General features: G+C 39.9%; 1 protein-coding gene across 1 annotated transcript; it reads left to right on the top strand.

The window, feature by feature from the left end:
* Positions 1-945: 945 nt before the first annotated feature.
* Positions 946-11,216, top strand: LOC131251020 (uncharacterized). The gene is made up of 5 exons (XM_058251464.1): positions 946-1,030; positions 2,911-3,180; positions 6,019-6,150; positions 6,960-7,076; positions 10,206-11,216. Exons 2-5 carry the CDS (start codon positions 2,911-2,913, stop codon positions 10,554-10,556), a joined length of 870 nt encoding a protein of 289 aa, XP_058107447.1. The 5' UTR covers positions 946-1,030; the 3' UTR covers positions 10,557-11,216.
* Positions 11,217-14,762: the final 3,546 nt, after the last annotated feature.

Below are 14,762 nucleotides of genomic sequence, written 5' to 3' on the forward strand. Positions count from 1 at the left end.
GAAAACACAAATATTAGACTAATTCAAAACTTCTTTGGCTCCACGAATATTTCAACTGTGGAAGTTTAATCCTCACGTTTTTGACCCACTTGAGTATTGGATCCAGATCATTTTTGGTCCCATGGCCTAAAATGATGTCACAAAACTGATGGACGGAGTGGATTTCTCACAAACATTACAGAGGCCCCACCTAGGTTTCCAGCTCAGGAACCTCTTTGAAAGGCTTCACAGGAAATCTGCGTCCGTCCCGTGTGAAGACGAGCGCTGACGCTCCACGAGTTCCGAGTTGTACGAACGGTTCAAAGTAGATCAAAGTTACATGGCCCCACAATGACGTATTAGTCATATCTACACCGTTCATCCATTTTTTGAGATCATTTTAAATCTTGATCCCAAAATTTAATAATTTCTAAGCTTCAAGTGGACCACACCACAAATAGCAGGGGATAATGATTCTCACCATTAAAATAATTGTAGGGCCCACCGTAACGTTTACTTTCCATCGAATCTGTTCACGAGGTCAAAAATACCTGGATAAAGAGAAAAAACAAATATCATATTGATACAAAATTTCTGCTATAGAAAAAACAAATATCATGTTGATCCAAAATTAATGTGACCCCCAAAAGGTTTCAATGGCAGGCGTTCAATCCTCTACTTCTTTTTACAGTGTGGTCCACTTTATTTTTGGATATCTCTTATTTTTCGAGTCAAGACTTACGACGATCTTACCAACCGGACGGACGGTTTGGAGATAACCCGTACCTCATGGTGGGACCCACAGAACCTGGTGACGTCAATCACGGGATGCCCCAAATCTCTCTCTCTCTCTCTCTCTCTATATATATATAGCTCTCTGTTCGCGCGAACTCTCCATCTCTCCCTATCGCTCTCCGCTCTCTCCTCTCTCTCTCTCTCTCTCTCTCTCTCTCTCCCCCTGGCTAACATATTGTGCTCGATCTTTTTCTAGGATTCTTTTGTCCTTTTATTTTCTTAGTCCAGCACATCAAGGGGCGTTGTGCAACATCAGGTATCTCTCTCTCTCTCTCTCTCTCTCATCAATTTGGGCATTTTTTAATCCTTAAGTAGTATTGTGCAATGATTCGTCTATTGGGAATTTTTGAGTTTTCCAATCCCTAATTAGGGACTTGTAGTGTCGATTTCCTAATTGTGGATTATAGATTAAAAACTGAAAATCCCTAATTAGGGATTCGAAATTCAAAGCCCTTAATTATGAATTTTTTTAACGAATAAACCAGAGAACTATTGGTTAAATACGAGAAAACTTTCAATTTTGGCAAGTGTGGCTCAGTCTTTAGGAATTCAAACCATTGGTTTGTTGGATCCACAGTGGATTGACTTGGACCATGCTCCAAAACACGTAGGTAGGATTGTTTGTAAGTGTATCCTTTAGCCATGGGTATTCGTAGGCAAGCCTGTTGAGTAGACGATGTAAATTGATGATCATGTTGATTTTATTCATTTCTAGACCATCTCTTTTAATAAATCGTTCAAGACATAAGAATATATATGTATAATATATGCATTCATATATCCATTAACTGGGCCAAGTTGCAATACCTTAAGCCCCATATCATATTCTAAAACCTAGGTTGGCTCAGGCAGTATCAGGTCAGGTTGTTGAAGCCTGACCCAGTAACGATTCAATGGGTCCGGTTGTGGGTTGGGCTAAGTTTAGTGAATTTAAGTGGTTTGGGTCGGGTTGGTCGAGCTCAGGCTTAGTAAATTTTAAGTGGTTGGGTCAGGTTGGGCCTCTAGGTAACTGGTAGTGGGTTGGGTTTGGGCTAAAACTGTTAGCTAAGAGTGAAACTACTGGGCTTAGGATGATCCAAACCCAGCCCATTTCTACCTCTAGTTCTAAAGCAGCTGAGAGCAGTTATGTTTTACAAAGATTAATGAGGTGGCTAACAATATGCACAAGATATGGAAAAGAATAGCAGGTGCTTCAGAAACAGCAGTGGATCCATAGTCATTAATGTTAGGAAGGGTTTTTTGTTGATTAGGGAATGGGATTGGGTTCTTGGCTTGTTGTTTTTTGTGTTTTTGTTTTAGCTTTTTAGCCTTTTTGGCTTAAATAAAATTTTATTACTTCTCCAAAAAAAAAAAAGTCTGCCCAAGAATGGCCAGTTGGACTTTTACCATGTATCGGGAATCTGATTCTGTGCTCTTTAGTTGCTTTCCTATATCGAGAAAAACAGTCTTATTCTTCATCTATCAAATATTTTGTTATCTACAAAAAAAGGAGCGAAGGAAAAGAAAGATAAAAGCAAAAAAGAATATTGCTATCTGAGTTACAATCTGCATCTGATCATACTTATGTTTTCAACAGGGTTATAGTGGTTGTTTTCTAGTGTCACACGGTCCTTGCATTGTAGTTTTGGGCCACTTTAACGATGCCAAGCTCCGCATCGCTAGTGTTTCTCTTTCTTTGATAGGAGCCATCCAATTATATCAGATGTCTCCGAGGAAACATTCGATAAACGTGGAAGCATCGTGGTGGGCTTGTGGGAAGGCTTAGGACCTGTTTGGATGTACCCTCAGAATGAGAATGATGTGCAATGAGCCCTCGCCCAGCCTCATTTTTCAGAGCAGTGCATGTGGCATATCCCACAAAATGCAGATTGTGGGATGCGTGCTATGCTTCTGCATTCAAAGAGGGCATCAAAATGAGAACAGGATCACATTCTCATTTGAAATAGTCAATGACTGGCTAGCCCTGATTCTTAGAGCAAATGGGTTATTATAGGCTCCATTTTGAGGCAATTAATTGCAAAATTTTAGGGTGTTTTGCTCTCCTGTAATGTGTATTCAAGTATAGAGGGTTTATCCCTCTCCGTTTGTTCCTTGTTGTTGGTTTTTGTGGCCCTCATGTGTATGTCCTTTTCCCAGATGGCATCATTGCAGGATAGCCTCAATAAGTTCAAGCAGCAGCAAGAGAGGTGCCAAACCACCCTTACCAGCACTGCAGCAGCCAGAGCAGCATCCTCTAAGGCCCCCCAATCTCACAAGAACATACCTGCTGCAAGCACAATTTCAGCTCCAGTGAGGGCTCCTGGAATCAAATTTTCAAATGATACAGAGAGGCTTCAGCACATCAACACTATTAGGAAGTCTCCTGTAGGTGCTCAGATCAAACGTGTTATAGATCTACTCCTTGAGGTATGAGTCTGGCTCTCTCTACCTATCTCTTTTACATGTGAACAGTAGAAGGCTTGGCATTTTAAACATGCCCTTGGTTTTCGCTGAAATTTGTAGAATCTTGCACGTGGGACTAGAATTTTACCAAATTTTCAGCATTATTTTTATTTATTAATTATTATTATTATTATTATTATTTATTTATTTTTGAGGATTAACTGATAAATTTATTGAGAGGGAGCCAAAAAGCGCAAAAAATTACAGGCTGAGGAAAGAAGAGAAATTACAGTCTTCTAAAGCTGTAATACAAGAGGCCCATTCGACAACAAGATTCTTGACTCTAAGGGCCTGTTTAGTGCATGGTATGGTATGGAATTGCATTTGGCCCTATGCAAATTCCATCTTGCATTTGGAAACAAAGGGAAGGATTGCATTAATCCTAGTATCATATCATCCAGAGCCAATAGTAGATACTGCAGATTTTTGGTGGATTTGGAAATCCACTACATCTATGGGCCCCACATTGAAGCATGTGTTTTATCCACGTCATCCATCCATATGTGCCCTTTACACGTGACATTCAAGTTGCATATGTGTACTTGTAACTGGCAAGAATTGTGAATTGTGGTCTGTTGATTATAATTCCATCGTCTACCAAACGCAAGCTTTACTCAATTACTTAATACAGTGTATTTCCCAAGGGAAGAATGCGATCCCAAACGTGGGATTGGACGGTCAAAATACCATGGTATTTCTAAACATGTAATCATTATGCAATGATGGTACTAATTCCATCTAATGCAATTCCATGCCATTTGATCCGGCGGTCCAAACAGGCCCTAAGGATGACTTCCTCCACTTTGGAAGCCTCATCCCGGAAACATCTTCCATTTCTTTCCCCCCAAATTGCTCAAATGACACCTAGCAAGGACAGCTGCCATAGGCCCTGAAATTCTCTTTCAAAACTTACTCCATGCCACATAGGGATTCAAAAAAAAAAAAACAGAAAATGGAAAACTACTTGTAAGGGTACCATTTGGAACTAACTCTTCTCCCACATTGTGCCAACATGACATCTATGTGAGAACTGGGCCATTCATTGGTCGGGTTCTACTTTTTATGTGCCATGGCCCAAAAATCGGTAATGTTCCAGTGATCGGGTGGACCACATTTGGATGAAAGAAATGGGTAGTTAAATAGATTTGACCAAAGCATCACATTCAGTTTACGCATGAGGCCCACCTGATGAGTGGCCTAGTTCTCATTTCTTATGCATGGTAAAGGTTCATAATGCTACTCTCATCAGTATCCTTTGCTGGGCTCTAAATTGATTACTTGACTATCCACACTTGCATGTTTGAACTTGAAGTTTCGAAAGGGGAAAGAGAACTAGTTAGTACCTGTATTTGATCTAATCTTGAGAATGATTATAAGATGAATCTTGCAGTGATTGAATAACTTTGACCATGCATTTGTCAGTAGTTTTGCCTATTGAATGCAAACTGTCCTTTTTTCAGGCCACTGATCAGATGGCTGGCACTGTCTAATCCCCTTGAAGTTTGGGACATAATTCATTCATATGGTTTACCACAAAATCAAGTCCTAAATCCCAATGACCGTGCACTAATGCCACTTGTACAATACAGATGTCTTGGTATGTATGTCATGTAACTCCATGACGTGGCATGAGATAGTAGTATTCCTCTACAAAAATCATTCTGCGTACTCTCACTTCTTGAAACCAAAACCAGCTATTAGGGATTTAAGGTGAAGATAGGCCAGTTTTGCTGGAAGTGGCATGTAATCAGAAACCCCAGCCAACGACCTGGTGAACATGGGATGGTGGGAATCTTTCCTTGACAGCACTTGTATTTCATATTGAAAGAATATCACTGATGTCCGAAATGCAGCAAACAGCTTTAGGGGGTGCTGACTCAAAACATCAGTTTTGCACAAGAAGAAGAAGAAGAAGAAGAAGAAAAGAAAAAGGGAATTTGTCAAGTGGATTTGATGGTTTACTGGAATAATAATAGTTAGCTGTGGGTTGGATTTGGATAGCCAAATTGGTGAAACGTGGGGGTATTTTCAGACTATTTTAGCTGCTCTATTGTGGAATGTTTTGAACCATTGCAGGACTGTTTTATTTTGTAAATAAGCTAGCCTAGTAGTTGGCTTGTTTGGGACTGATTTAATTAGGTTTAAGAGCTAGAAGAAGTTTAATCAAGGGCCAAGATCACATACTGGTTTTTGAATGATTGGGTATTAACAAATGGCTAATTGAAAATTTTCTTAGCTGTTTTTTTTTTTTTTTTTTTTTTTTTGTTGTTGCTGGAAAAAAAATTCCATTCTCTGGGACAAGTCTATGTGATGATGATATATATCGTTTCTGCTAGAAAATCTGTTTGAGGTTTTTTTCCAGTTATTTATTTAAGATATTCTTGAATCCTTCTTCAAGACTTGGAGCATCCATCTGTGTTTAGTTGAATTACCTTTTATATCTCAATCATTTGTGGAATTCTGTGTTTATGCTTGGGTTTACTTGTGAAATAGAGATCTGGTTTTTTGCTTGAGTTTATTTGTGAATTAAAGATCTGATTCATATAAGCCCTGACTTGCACCAGTGTTGGGAAATCTTGCAAGAACATTTTGAACATCATCATCATTGTCTAAGCCTTATCCCAACTAATTGGGGTCGGCTACATAAAATCTGTCATTCCAATCTTTCAAGGGCCATAACTTCAGTTAGACCATAGGTCATCAAGTCTTTTCTTACTACCTCCACCCATGTTCTTTCGGGGCCCTTGCCCTTTTAGAGCCTTCAACATTTTGAACACATACTGATTAAATTTACTTCCACAGACAAGGCAAGCGTTCACTGCGGAGCAGATAAATGAAGCATGCTATGTTGATGTGAATGCCAACAAGGCCGTCTTTGACAGCCTGAGGAATAACCATAAAGTGCATTATGATGGGAAGCGCTTCTCGTACAAGGTAAGGCTTTCTTGCACCAGAAAACCTACAAACCTGCACGTAGTTACCAATTAGAGATCCTATTTACTGAGCTTTGCTGGCCTCACATGCATCTCTATGCTCACACGTAAGCTAAGCATGTGTGCTGGATATCAAAGCATGTATCAGATGGGACACACCATCTATATGATTTGTACAAAAGCTCATGCCATTCAACTGTCAGATTGGTCACTGATTTGTGGAAACAATGGATACCAAGTTTTTTTTTTTTTCTAAGACCATCCAATGTTTCCATATCTACTCGACCGCTGATCTACATGGTGGGGCCTCCCGTGGTAGATGATGGGATGCCCCAAACAAATGCCAGGTTGGCATGTCTCTGGTGCATATGGAGCTGGCAAGCCTCATATTTGCCAGGTTTGTGGTAGACTGGCCAGGGAAAAAAACTGTCTGGTGAATAGAACATGTTAGCTTGTGGTTGACTGGCCGAGACTATACGAGTCTTTTATTTAGAAAGATTCTTGTATCTTGGGTAGTACTTGGATTTCCTTTATCAAATTCCCAAGCAGTAACCTTCACGTGTTGGTAATACCCAGGATTGTAGAAAAGATTTTGTTCATTTTCCTTTGTTGTGTCTTGGCTTCTGAAAATCTGAGTTACTTGCGGAGTTTGTAGTCCATGACTTTGGCATCTGCTGCCCATCCATTTTTGGGGCATCTGCAGTAAAACGGAAGAGAAAGTTCTAGGATGGACTACAATGTTCTTGGAAAAATGGAAGTATGAACCTTCTGAGCGCTTGTGCAGTAACATGAACTTGTTTGGTTTTCCAGTCCAAGCATGATTTGAAAGACAAAAAGCAACTGCTTGAATTGGTACGGAAGTTTCCAGAGGGCATTGCTGTCGTTGATCTCAAGGATGCATACCAATCTGTGATGGAAGATTTGCAGGTATGTGCATTTTCTGGTGTTGTATTTTCACACACACACACACACGTGCTCGTGCGCGCGCACACCTACACCCCACACATGGGCACTTAACCCATGACTTCAATGTTGAAACACACTCTGTCTACCACTGAGCCATGGGTTGGAGTTGGAACCCTATTTTGATGTTGTATTTGTCTATGCTTAAGGAACAGCTATCCATGAATGAAAGGATTAACAAAAAGGTGGTCAAAAGCATACTTTTTAGGCCCTTTCTATATATTGTTTAAGGGACAATTGCATGTTGAATTGTTATTAATTTCCCTTGTTTGTAAGCTTGGAAGTTTGCTAATCTTTTGCCCAGACACCTGCTTCACAGCTAACCGTAGGGACGTGCATGTGTGCAAGATCAAAGCAATCCATCAGGTGGGCCTCGGTCATGTAGATGAGATAGATCAGACAAGGTTGGTCTACTCATCATGTGGGTTTTGTATGTACAACGAAATGGATGTTTAAAAACAACATGGCCAATGCTCCACATTTGACATTTACATGATCCACCTAATGAGTGGACTGTTAAAAAAATTTTGTGCCACGCCCTCTACACAGTGGGTGTACTTGATGGCTTGGATCCTGCACTCATGGCACATGCCATCATGTGTTTGCAGGTAGGGTTTTGGGTAAGATTAGCAAACCTCAATAAGCTTAATGCCTCTGCAGTGTTTGGAATTAGAGAACTTTCAAGTTATCTCAAATACTGGTTTATAACTGGGCATAAAGATGGGATTTATGAACTCCATTACCTTCTTGTGCTACAAACTTTTGTGCTTCTCTAGATGAAAAGCTTGTGCCCTGTTTGGCAGGCACTAAAACGAGTTCATCTCATCTTGGTGTACAGCAATTATGTATTAGATGGTCCCTAATACATGAGGAATTCATGCTAACCATAATTGTGTATTAGAGATCAAGGTTTCTTATATATTATTACTGTTAACTAAAATGAAATGAACTCATTTTTAGGCATCTGCCAAACAAGGCGTTACCTTAATCTTAAAAGAATAGAAATATCCAATTGCTCTTTTTTGGTAACCTGAAAAAGAAACAGAAGCCTCACAATCATCCTACAAGCTATGACCCTAAGTCAAGCCTGCTTTCTACCCCCTCAACGTTTACTGCTACACTTGTTTTGTGGTACTAATGGGGAAGTTTAGAAGGAACCATGGGCTTGGGGGGTGGGCAAAACACTTCCATGCCAAAGTAATCAGGAGTGGAATGCCACACACTCGTTTTGCACAACAAATTGGTATTTGAAACAAACAGAAGATCACTTCAGGGAAGGAAGAGCAATAACCTGACTGCCCATTCTGGTTTTGCTTTTCCATGCTGCCCAGATGCTCAGCCAATTCAAACTTGAGTCTACTCAAAGTTTATTTGGAGGCGTACATTTAAGCACTGTCAAGGTCCCTCAATTTAGTTGATTTTATGCTTTAGCCCAGTGTTCAAAATTCAGGCTTGGTTCAGTAGTTGATCAGTTTGATAGAGACAAATTCAATGAAAAAAAACCACCAATCCCTTCAAAGGATAAGAGTTTGGAGTTGGTACTGCTGGCTTGGCTAACCGACTTGAATCTGGTCAGTTCTGATTCAACCATAAAGCATTAGGTAACTTGATTTGTCAACATATTCTTTTGATTTCTGCATGATTACCATCTTTTGTGTAGCATGTAGAAGTCTCGCCGCTCCTTTATCATATCTTTTATTTCAGGATGGAATCCTTGGTTCTTCCATTTTGTTTGCATTTCTCTTGGCAGTCAATACTATTACTGGCACTGCCAAGGCCGTTGTTGTGTTTTTATTGTTGCAAGATGCTATTAGGGCATTCTTTGTTGAAGTTCTACGAAGTGCTGTCCCACTGTACACATGGCATACATGTTTGGGACTGTTAATCTGGTGGGCCCCTTGTGCTTGGGCTATAGGGCAAACAAATAGTGATTGGACAACTATGACCACCTGATTGTTGTGAATTTGCCTGTTGAATATGCACCCTTGCTCATTTTTGAGTTTATTCTTCCTTTCTGAATGCACCTGGTAGCAACATGTTAGCTAGTCTTGATGGAGCCTAGGTAAAGGAGGTGGGATGTCAGGTGGCCAGCCGGGTGGCAAAACTTTGTGAGGCAATTCATGAGAATATCTGTTTTGATCTTGATCAAGCTAATGGTAGGAATGAATGGTGTAACATGATTCATAAAGCCAAACCAAATAGATGGGACATGGCTATGATCAGATTGCTGATTAACTTCTTCGTTTCTCGGGCAACTGATTGGATGGCTACCAAGACCCGGTCGATTTGCCATGCGGGATGTCCCATCCTTGTCATGCACCACCAAATCAATGATCCTGATCATTGTACACAATTGCACATCAAGTGAGAGATATTTTGGGGTGCTGGATGGAATTCCATTAAGCATGCCCATAATTGTAGTGTTCTCTTTCTTGTAAATAAAAATTTTTTTTTAGCATTCCTCTTTCCTTGTTTCACTACAACGATATGACACCTTATTGATATTTTGTATCGTTACGTAGGGCTACAACTTGGGTTCAGGTCAACCCAAACCCTATTGACCCAACCCGAGTTCGGGTCAGGTTCGGGTTGGAAACCACTGACCTGATTTGAAATCGGGTTGAACAAATTCGGGTCAGGTTAGGTCGGGTTTGGAATAGTCATTTATATTTGGGTTCGGTTGGGTCGAGTATGGCGGAATTCTGGTTGGGCAGCACGGGTTGGAATTTGGATAAGGCGTGAGTTGGGTCCTCTTACCGGGTGGGCTCTGGTTGACCCTCAACCCGACCCAACTTGCCTGAGTTGCACTCCTAAGTGGAAGATGATAAAATCTTTCAAAAAAAAAAAGGAAAAAGAAAAAAAAGGAAGAAAAAGAAAATTAAATTCTAAATGAGAATGTAGCAAAATATGCCGACGGTATCTTTTAAAAACTGTTAGTTATGCATTTGAAAATAGTGGATCATCCTCTCTTTTTTCCTGCCAAAATATGCCAGCCGAACACCTATTGGCAATATGAGCCCTCAATCATGAGGGCCCCACTTCAGATTACTAGGTTCATCAGGTGGCAAATCTATACTCATTTATCTTTTGCAGGCTCTGAAAACTGTAGGGCAGATTTGGCTGCTCTCAAATTTCGACTCGCAAGAGGACATAGCATACCCAAACGACCACAAGGTGCCGCAGATAAAGGTGGATGACGATCTGAAGCTGCTCTTCCGTGGGATTGAGCTGCCTCGCGACATGGTTGACATCGAGAAGGACCTGCAGAAGAATGGCATGAAACCCGCAACCAACACAGCCCGGAGGAAGTCCTTGGCCCAGGTGCACGGTGTCACCCCCAGCAAGCCCAAGACCAAGAAGAAGCGCGAGCTGAGCAAGCGGACCAAGCTCACAAATGCCCATCTCCCAGAGCTTTTCAAAAACTTGAACGTCCCGGACACTTGACGATCAAGAATGCAGGAATGATTGTTCAATACGTGTTTAGATTCATAGGTGATTCGGTATATGATGCATGTGAAATTCGCCCCATTGTATTTGATGCCCAAATGCAAGAAGAATGCATCATGATGCAAGATTTTGAAAGAAAAGATGTAGCAGAGAGGTGTTTGTGGGCCTTCTCAGTTCAGCAAGTTAAAGATCTCATGAGGGGGAATGGCAGGTTTATAAAGATTGTGGGGATTTAGATGGCTAATTGTGTTGGATTGGTCTGCTGGGTGCCAGAACAGTGGGCCCATCACATCTGCCAATGGGACTAAGGATGGTGGCAGCCACGGGACAACCGCCATTGCCCATAGTTCATGTAATGCTTACAAAAGAAAACTCAGTATTTGAGGCACTGAATTTTCACAGATTGTTGTGTATTTTCAGGCTTATTTCACCATGTGGTTTGGAGAACCTGTTTCGGTACGAGGAATCCAAACATAGACATGGATAAATGGTAGTCATTTACTTTTTCCAGTAATGTATCAGCTTGGGTGCGAGAAATCTAAGCTGGAAGATGAATAAATGGGAGTGTTTACTTCCAACTGTCTGTGGATTCCATTCTTGGGGTCCTGTTTGTTTAGTAAGTAGAAATCCTAAAATCAAGTCATTGCTTTGCTGGCACCTCATATCTTGCACTAGAGAATTTCTATTTAAGTCACAATTGCCTCTTTGCATCTTGCATTAGAAAAATGCTACTTGAATCAACTTAATGGTTATAGTGTGGGAATTCATGTTTTTGCAATCCAAACGAATAGCTGCAATCCAGCCTGACTCAAGTACATGTGATGGTACCAACCTTACCTAACCTGATCTGAATTTGCTCAAACTGGAACCCAATCAAGTTGGCGTTCTCCAACCCAAACCTGAACGAAGGACCTTGACAACCTGAACTTGGGTTGGGTCAATCGGCTTAGGGTTGACCCAAAACCCAGTTGTGTTATTTATTTATTATTATTATGGACTTCAGGCATATTTCAACTGTTTGGCATGGAATGTTGTTTTCTATTTAAATTTGATTTCATTTCCATATTTGCTGTTTCGAATGATCATGCTTGAATCATGAAGAACTTGTGGTTAGTCCAAATTATTGGTGTGCAGGCATACACTAATATTTTGTTTGCATATTACTTAGAATGCTTGAGTGGAGGTAATACATTACCAAAAAGGGTGGGTAATACAATGGTAGAAAATTTCCCACCATTGCCCAAGGTTTCTTTGGAAAATGTTTTGATGCCTCTTTTATTTTTTTTCACATGTATGATTCTGTGGAAATTGATTTTTCCTATTTATTATGGGTGATTTAGTTATGAGAAGGCTAATATGATTGAAACATCCAAGGCATCCAAACAAAAAGAGTCTTTTAATATAGAGGAAAGTCCTGCATCTAATTGGACTGTCTAATTTGAAAGCCACCACATAACCTTCAATGACCTGATCCAGAGCTCAAGTGGTAGACTGAGTGAGAATAACCTTGTTTTCAACACTGAGGTCTTGGTATGATTCCAAAGTGGGGCATGTGCTAACATGCTGACCAAAAAAAAAACCTTTAAAATGTTGGGCCATTTCCATCATCATCGGTGATCTTAACCGTTTGTACGGTGGGAATCTGCATGGACAGAACATATCTCAAAAATCAAGGGATTTAAAACTCTGGTAGCCATCCCATCAGTGGCCTGCGAAAGGATGGCCAGAATAACACTCCAAATTCAACCAGTAAAAATTATTTTCCCTATTGCTTCCTTTCAACATAATGTCCCACCATGTTCTCCCAATCAATAGAAACGTTTGCCATCAACTGGGCCATGTTACAGGAACTGTAGGGACGGAACGCCCCACCATCGAAACCTTAAAAGGGGTCACATAAGTTTTAGATAGGGATAATTTTGGTGTTTTAGTTCAGCCCAGTTAGAATGACCTTATGAACAGTTTGTATGGCATATAAATATAATGGGTGGCCCCAGGACGATTTTAGCGGTGGCATTTTCATCCCAACTGTTTCCTGTTGTGTGGTTCACTTTTGAGTTTTGGATCTGCAGCATTTTTGGGATCATGCCCTAAAATGAGTTGGAGAAACTGACGCACAGGTGGATTTATCACAAACATCTCTGTGGGCCCCATGTAGCTTCCCACCACAAGAAGTTCTTGTAAGCAAGGGCACCGGCAAAGAGCGTCTTTAAGAGAGCATGCGACCTGCACATGATCCTTGGTAGGAAGTTATACAATAATGCAAATGCTCACATCCAACCAGTTGGACAACAAGTTACATTTCATCCAGCGGTTAGCTTCAAACTATCATGTCTGAACCACATCCATCCAGTCCTACTATTTATGTTGTTTGGATAGCAAAGAAAATGGTAGATTGATGGTTACACTTTTCCATAATTTAAATTCTCAGTACAAAAAACTAAATGAGTATATATGAGTAGAAACATGAGATTTCCACTTGCTATTCAAGTAAGAAGTTAAAATTGAAATCCATTTTTTAAATCCGCCTCATCCATCTGGTCCAAAAGCTCCTATTGGCTATCAATCCCAAAAATTGGGCTGATTCAACACTCACCCTATTTAAAATTGCATAAAATCTCTAAATTTGCCGACCCATGTTTTGGGATACCCAGATTTATATCCCCATAATTATTTCATAGCCATTCCATTCCAGCCTTCTAGTTTACCTGGTATAAAATAGGATAGCATAATGCTTTGATACCAACTAATATGAGACCGGTCTTTTTATTTATTTTTATTATTTGCTGACACTGATTCAAGGAAGGGTGTGAGGAGGAAGATCACCATCCACCTCAAGTATGCAAAACTTTAAATCCACAAGGTTATTCTTGAATTCACAAGATAAAAAAGAGATATAAAATTTTATTATTCAATAATGCTCAAACTTTCCAATTATATCACTTACAAAGAAAGCAAAATGAGATTTAAAATTTTATTATTTAATAATGCTCAAACTTTCCAATTATATCACTTACAAAGAAAGCAAAAATTTTAATTAATAGTCTTAATTCAACTAAACTAAAATTTATTCGAAATAGTAAATTTTACTAAAAATAGGAAGTCTTGATTTAATAGTGTTGGGTGATTCCTAGCATGATTAGAAGCAATTCCTAATAAGACTACATATGCTAAAATTCTAGAGCAAAGGAGATAGGTCCAAATTAAAACTTACTAAAAACTAGTACTTTTTTTTCTTTTTTTTTTTTCTAAAATTGTGATTTTGAATTGGAAGCGTTTTCTCGCAAAATGGAGCGACCCGCTATGAGGATCGATTGACCTCGAATGGCCTATTACAATAAAGATTCATAAGCTCTGTGTTCTTAACAATACCTAGATCAAAAGTTATAGCTAATTTACATCACATTACAAAAGATAATTTCTCCCTATCTGGAATGAATTTCTTCAATCTGGATGCGCCTGAAGCCCAATTATGCCATGCCCTATGTAGGACTAGGCCTAGATTTGACAGATGTTTACTTACGTTTGAGCTTCGGTCTGCAGCTTACTCTACATCACACACACACACACACACACACACAGGCACTTGAACCCATGACCTCAATGTTGAAACACAACCCATCTACCATTGAGCCATGAGTTGGATCCCCAATATGACATCGGTCATATTGAGGGGTCGTGGTTGTGTTTGATTATGTTCGAGGCGATCAACCTCATAAGAATTTGAGAGCCTTTTTCATTTAAAAAGGAAGAACCCATTTGTCTTTAAGGGTTTCCCACATCACAATGACACTCCCATAAAAGATCCTATATGTATGTATGAGGCCTGTAGTTTGATATCCGAACTATCCATTTTATGGGCTTGGCCATGCATGGGGGATGCTATGAAATTCTCTCAGACTGAAAGATCTCGGCTGTTTAACATTTAGCCTTTTCTTAGTTGCATGTGGACCATTGTGTTAGTTTTCTCTTTACCATCTTTAGGGTGCATGTATTGGAGGGTTGGGAATCCAATTAACAACTGTGGTGTAATCCTACTACCCTGAAATTGTTTGAGAAACCATATCTAGTTTAACTAGAAAGAATTGCAACTGCAATTTGAGGCAGACTCAGACTGATTTTTAATACAATACGGACTAGAAACCTTGATTGTTTTCATGGAATTTCAATTTTGATTTCCATGCAAATTTCAAACACCCAACC

This window comes from Magnolia sinica, chromosome 7 (assembly GCF_029962835.1).
Source record: "Magnolia sinica isolate HGM2019 chromosome 7, MsV1, whole genome shotgun sequence".
NCBI lineage: Eukaryota > Viridiplantae > Streptophyta > Magnoliopsida > Magnoliales > Magnoliaceae > Magnolia > Magnolia sinica.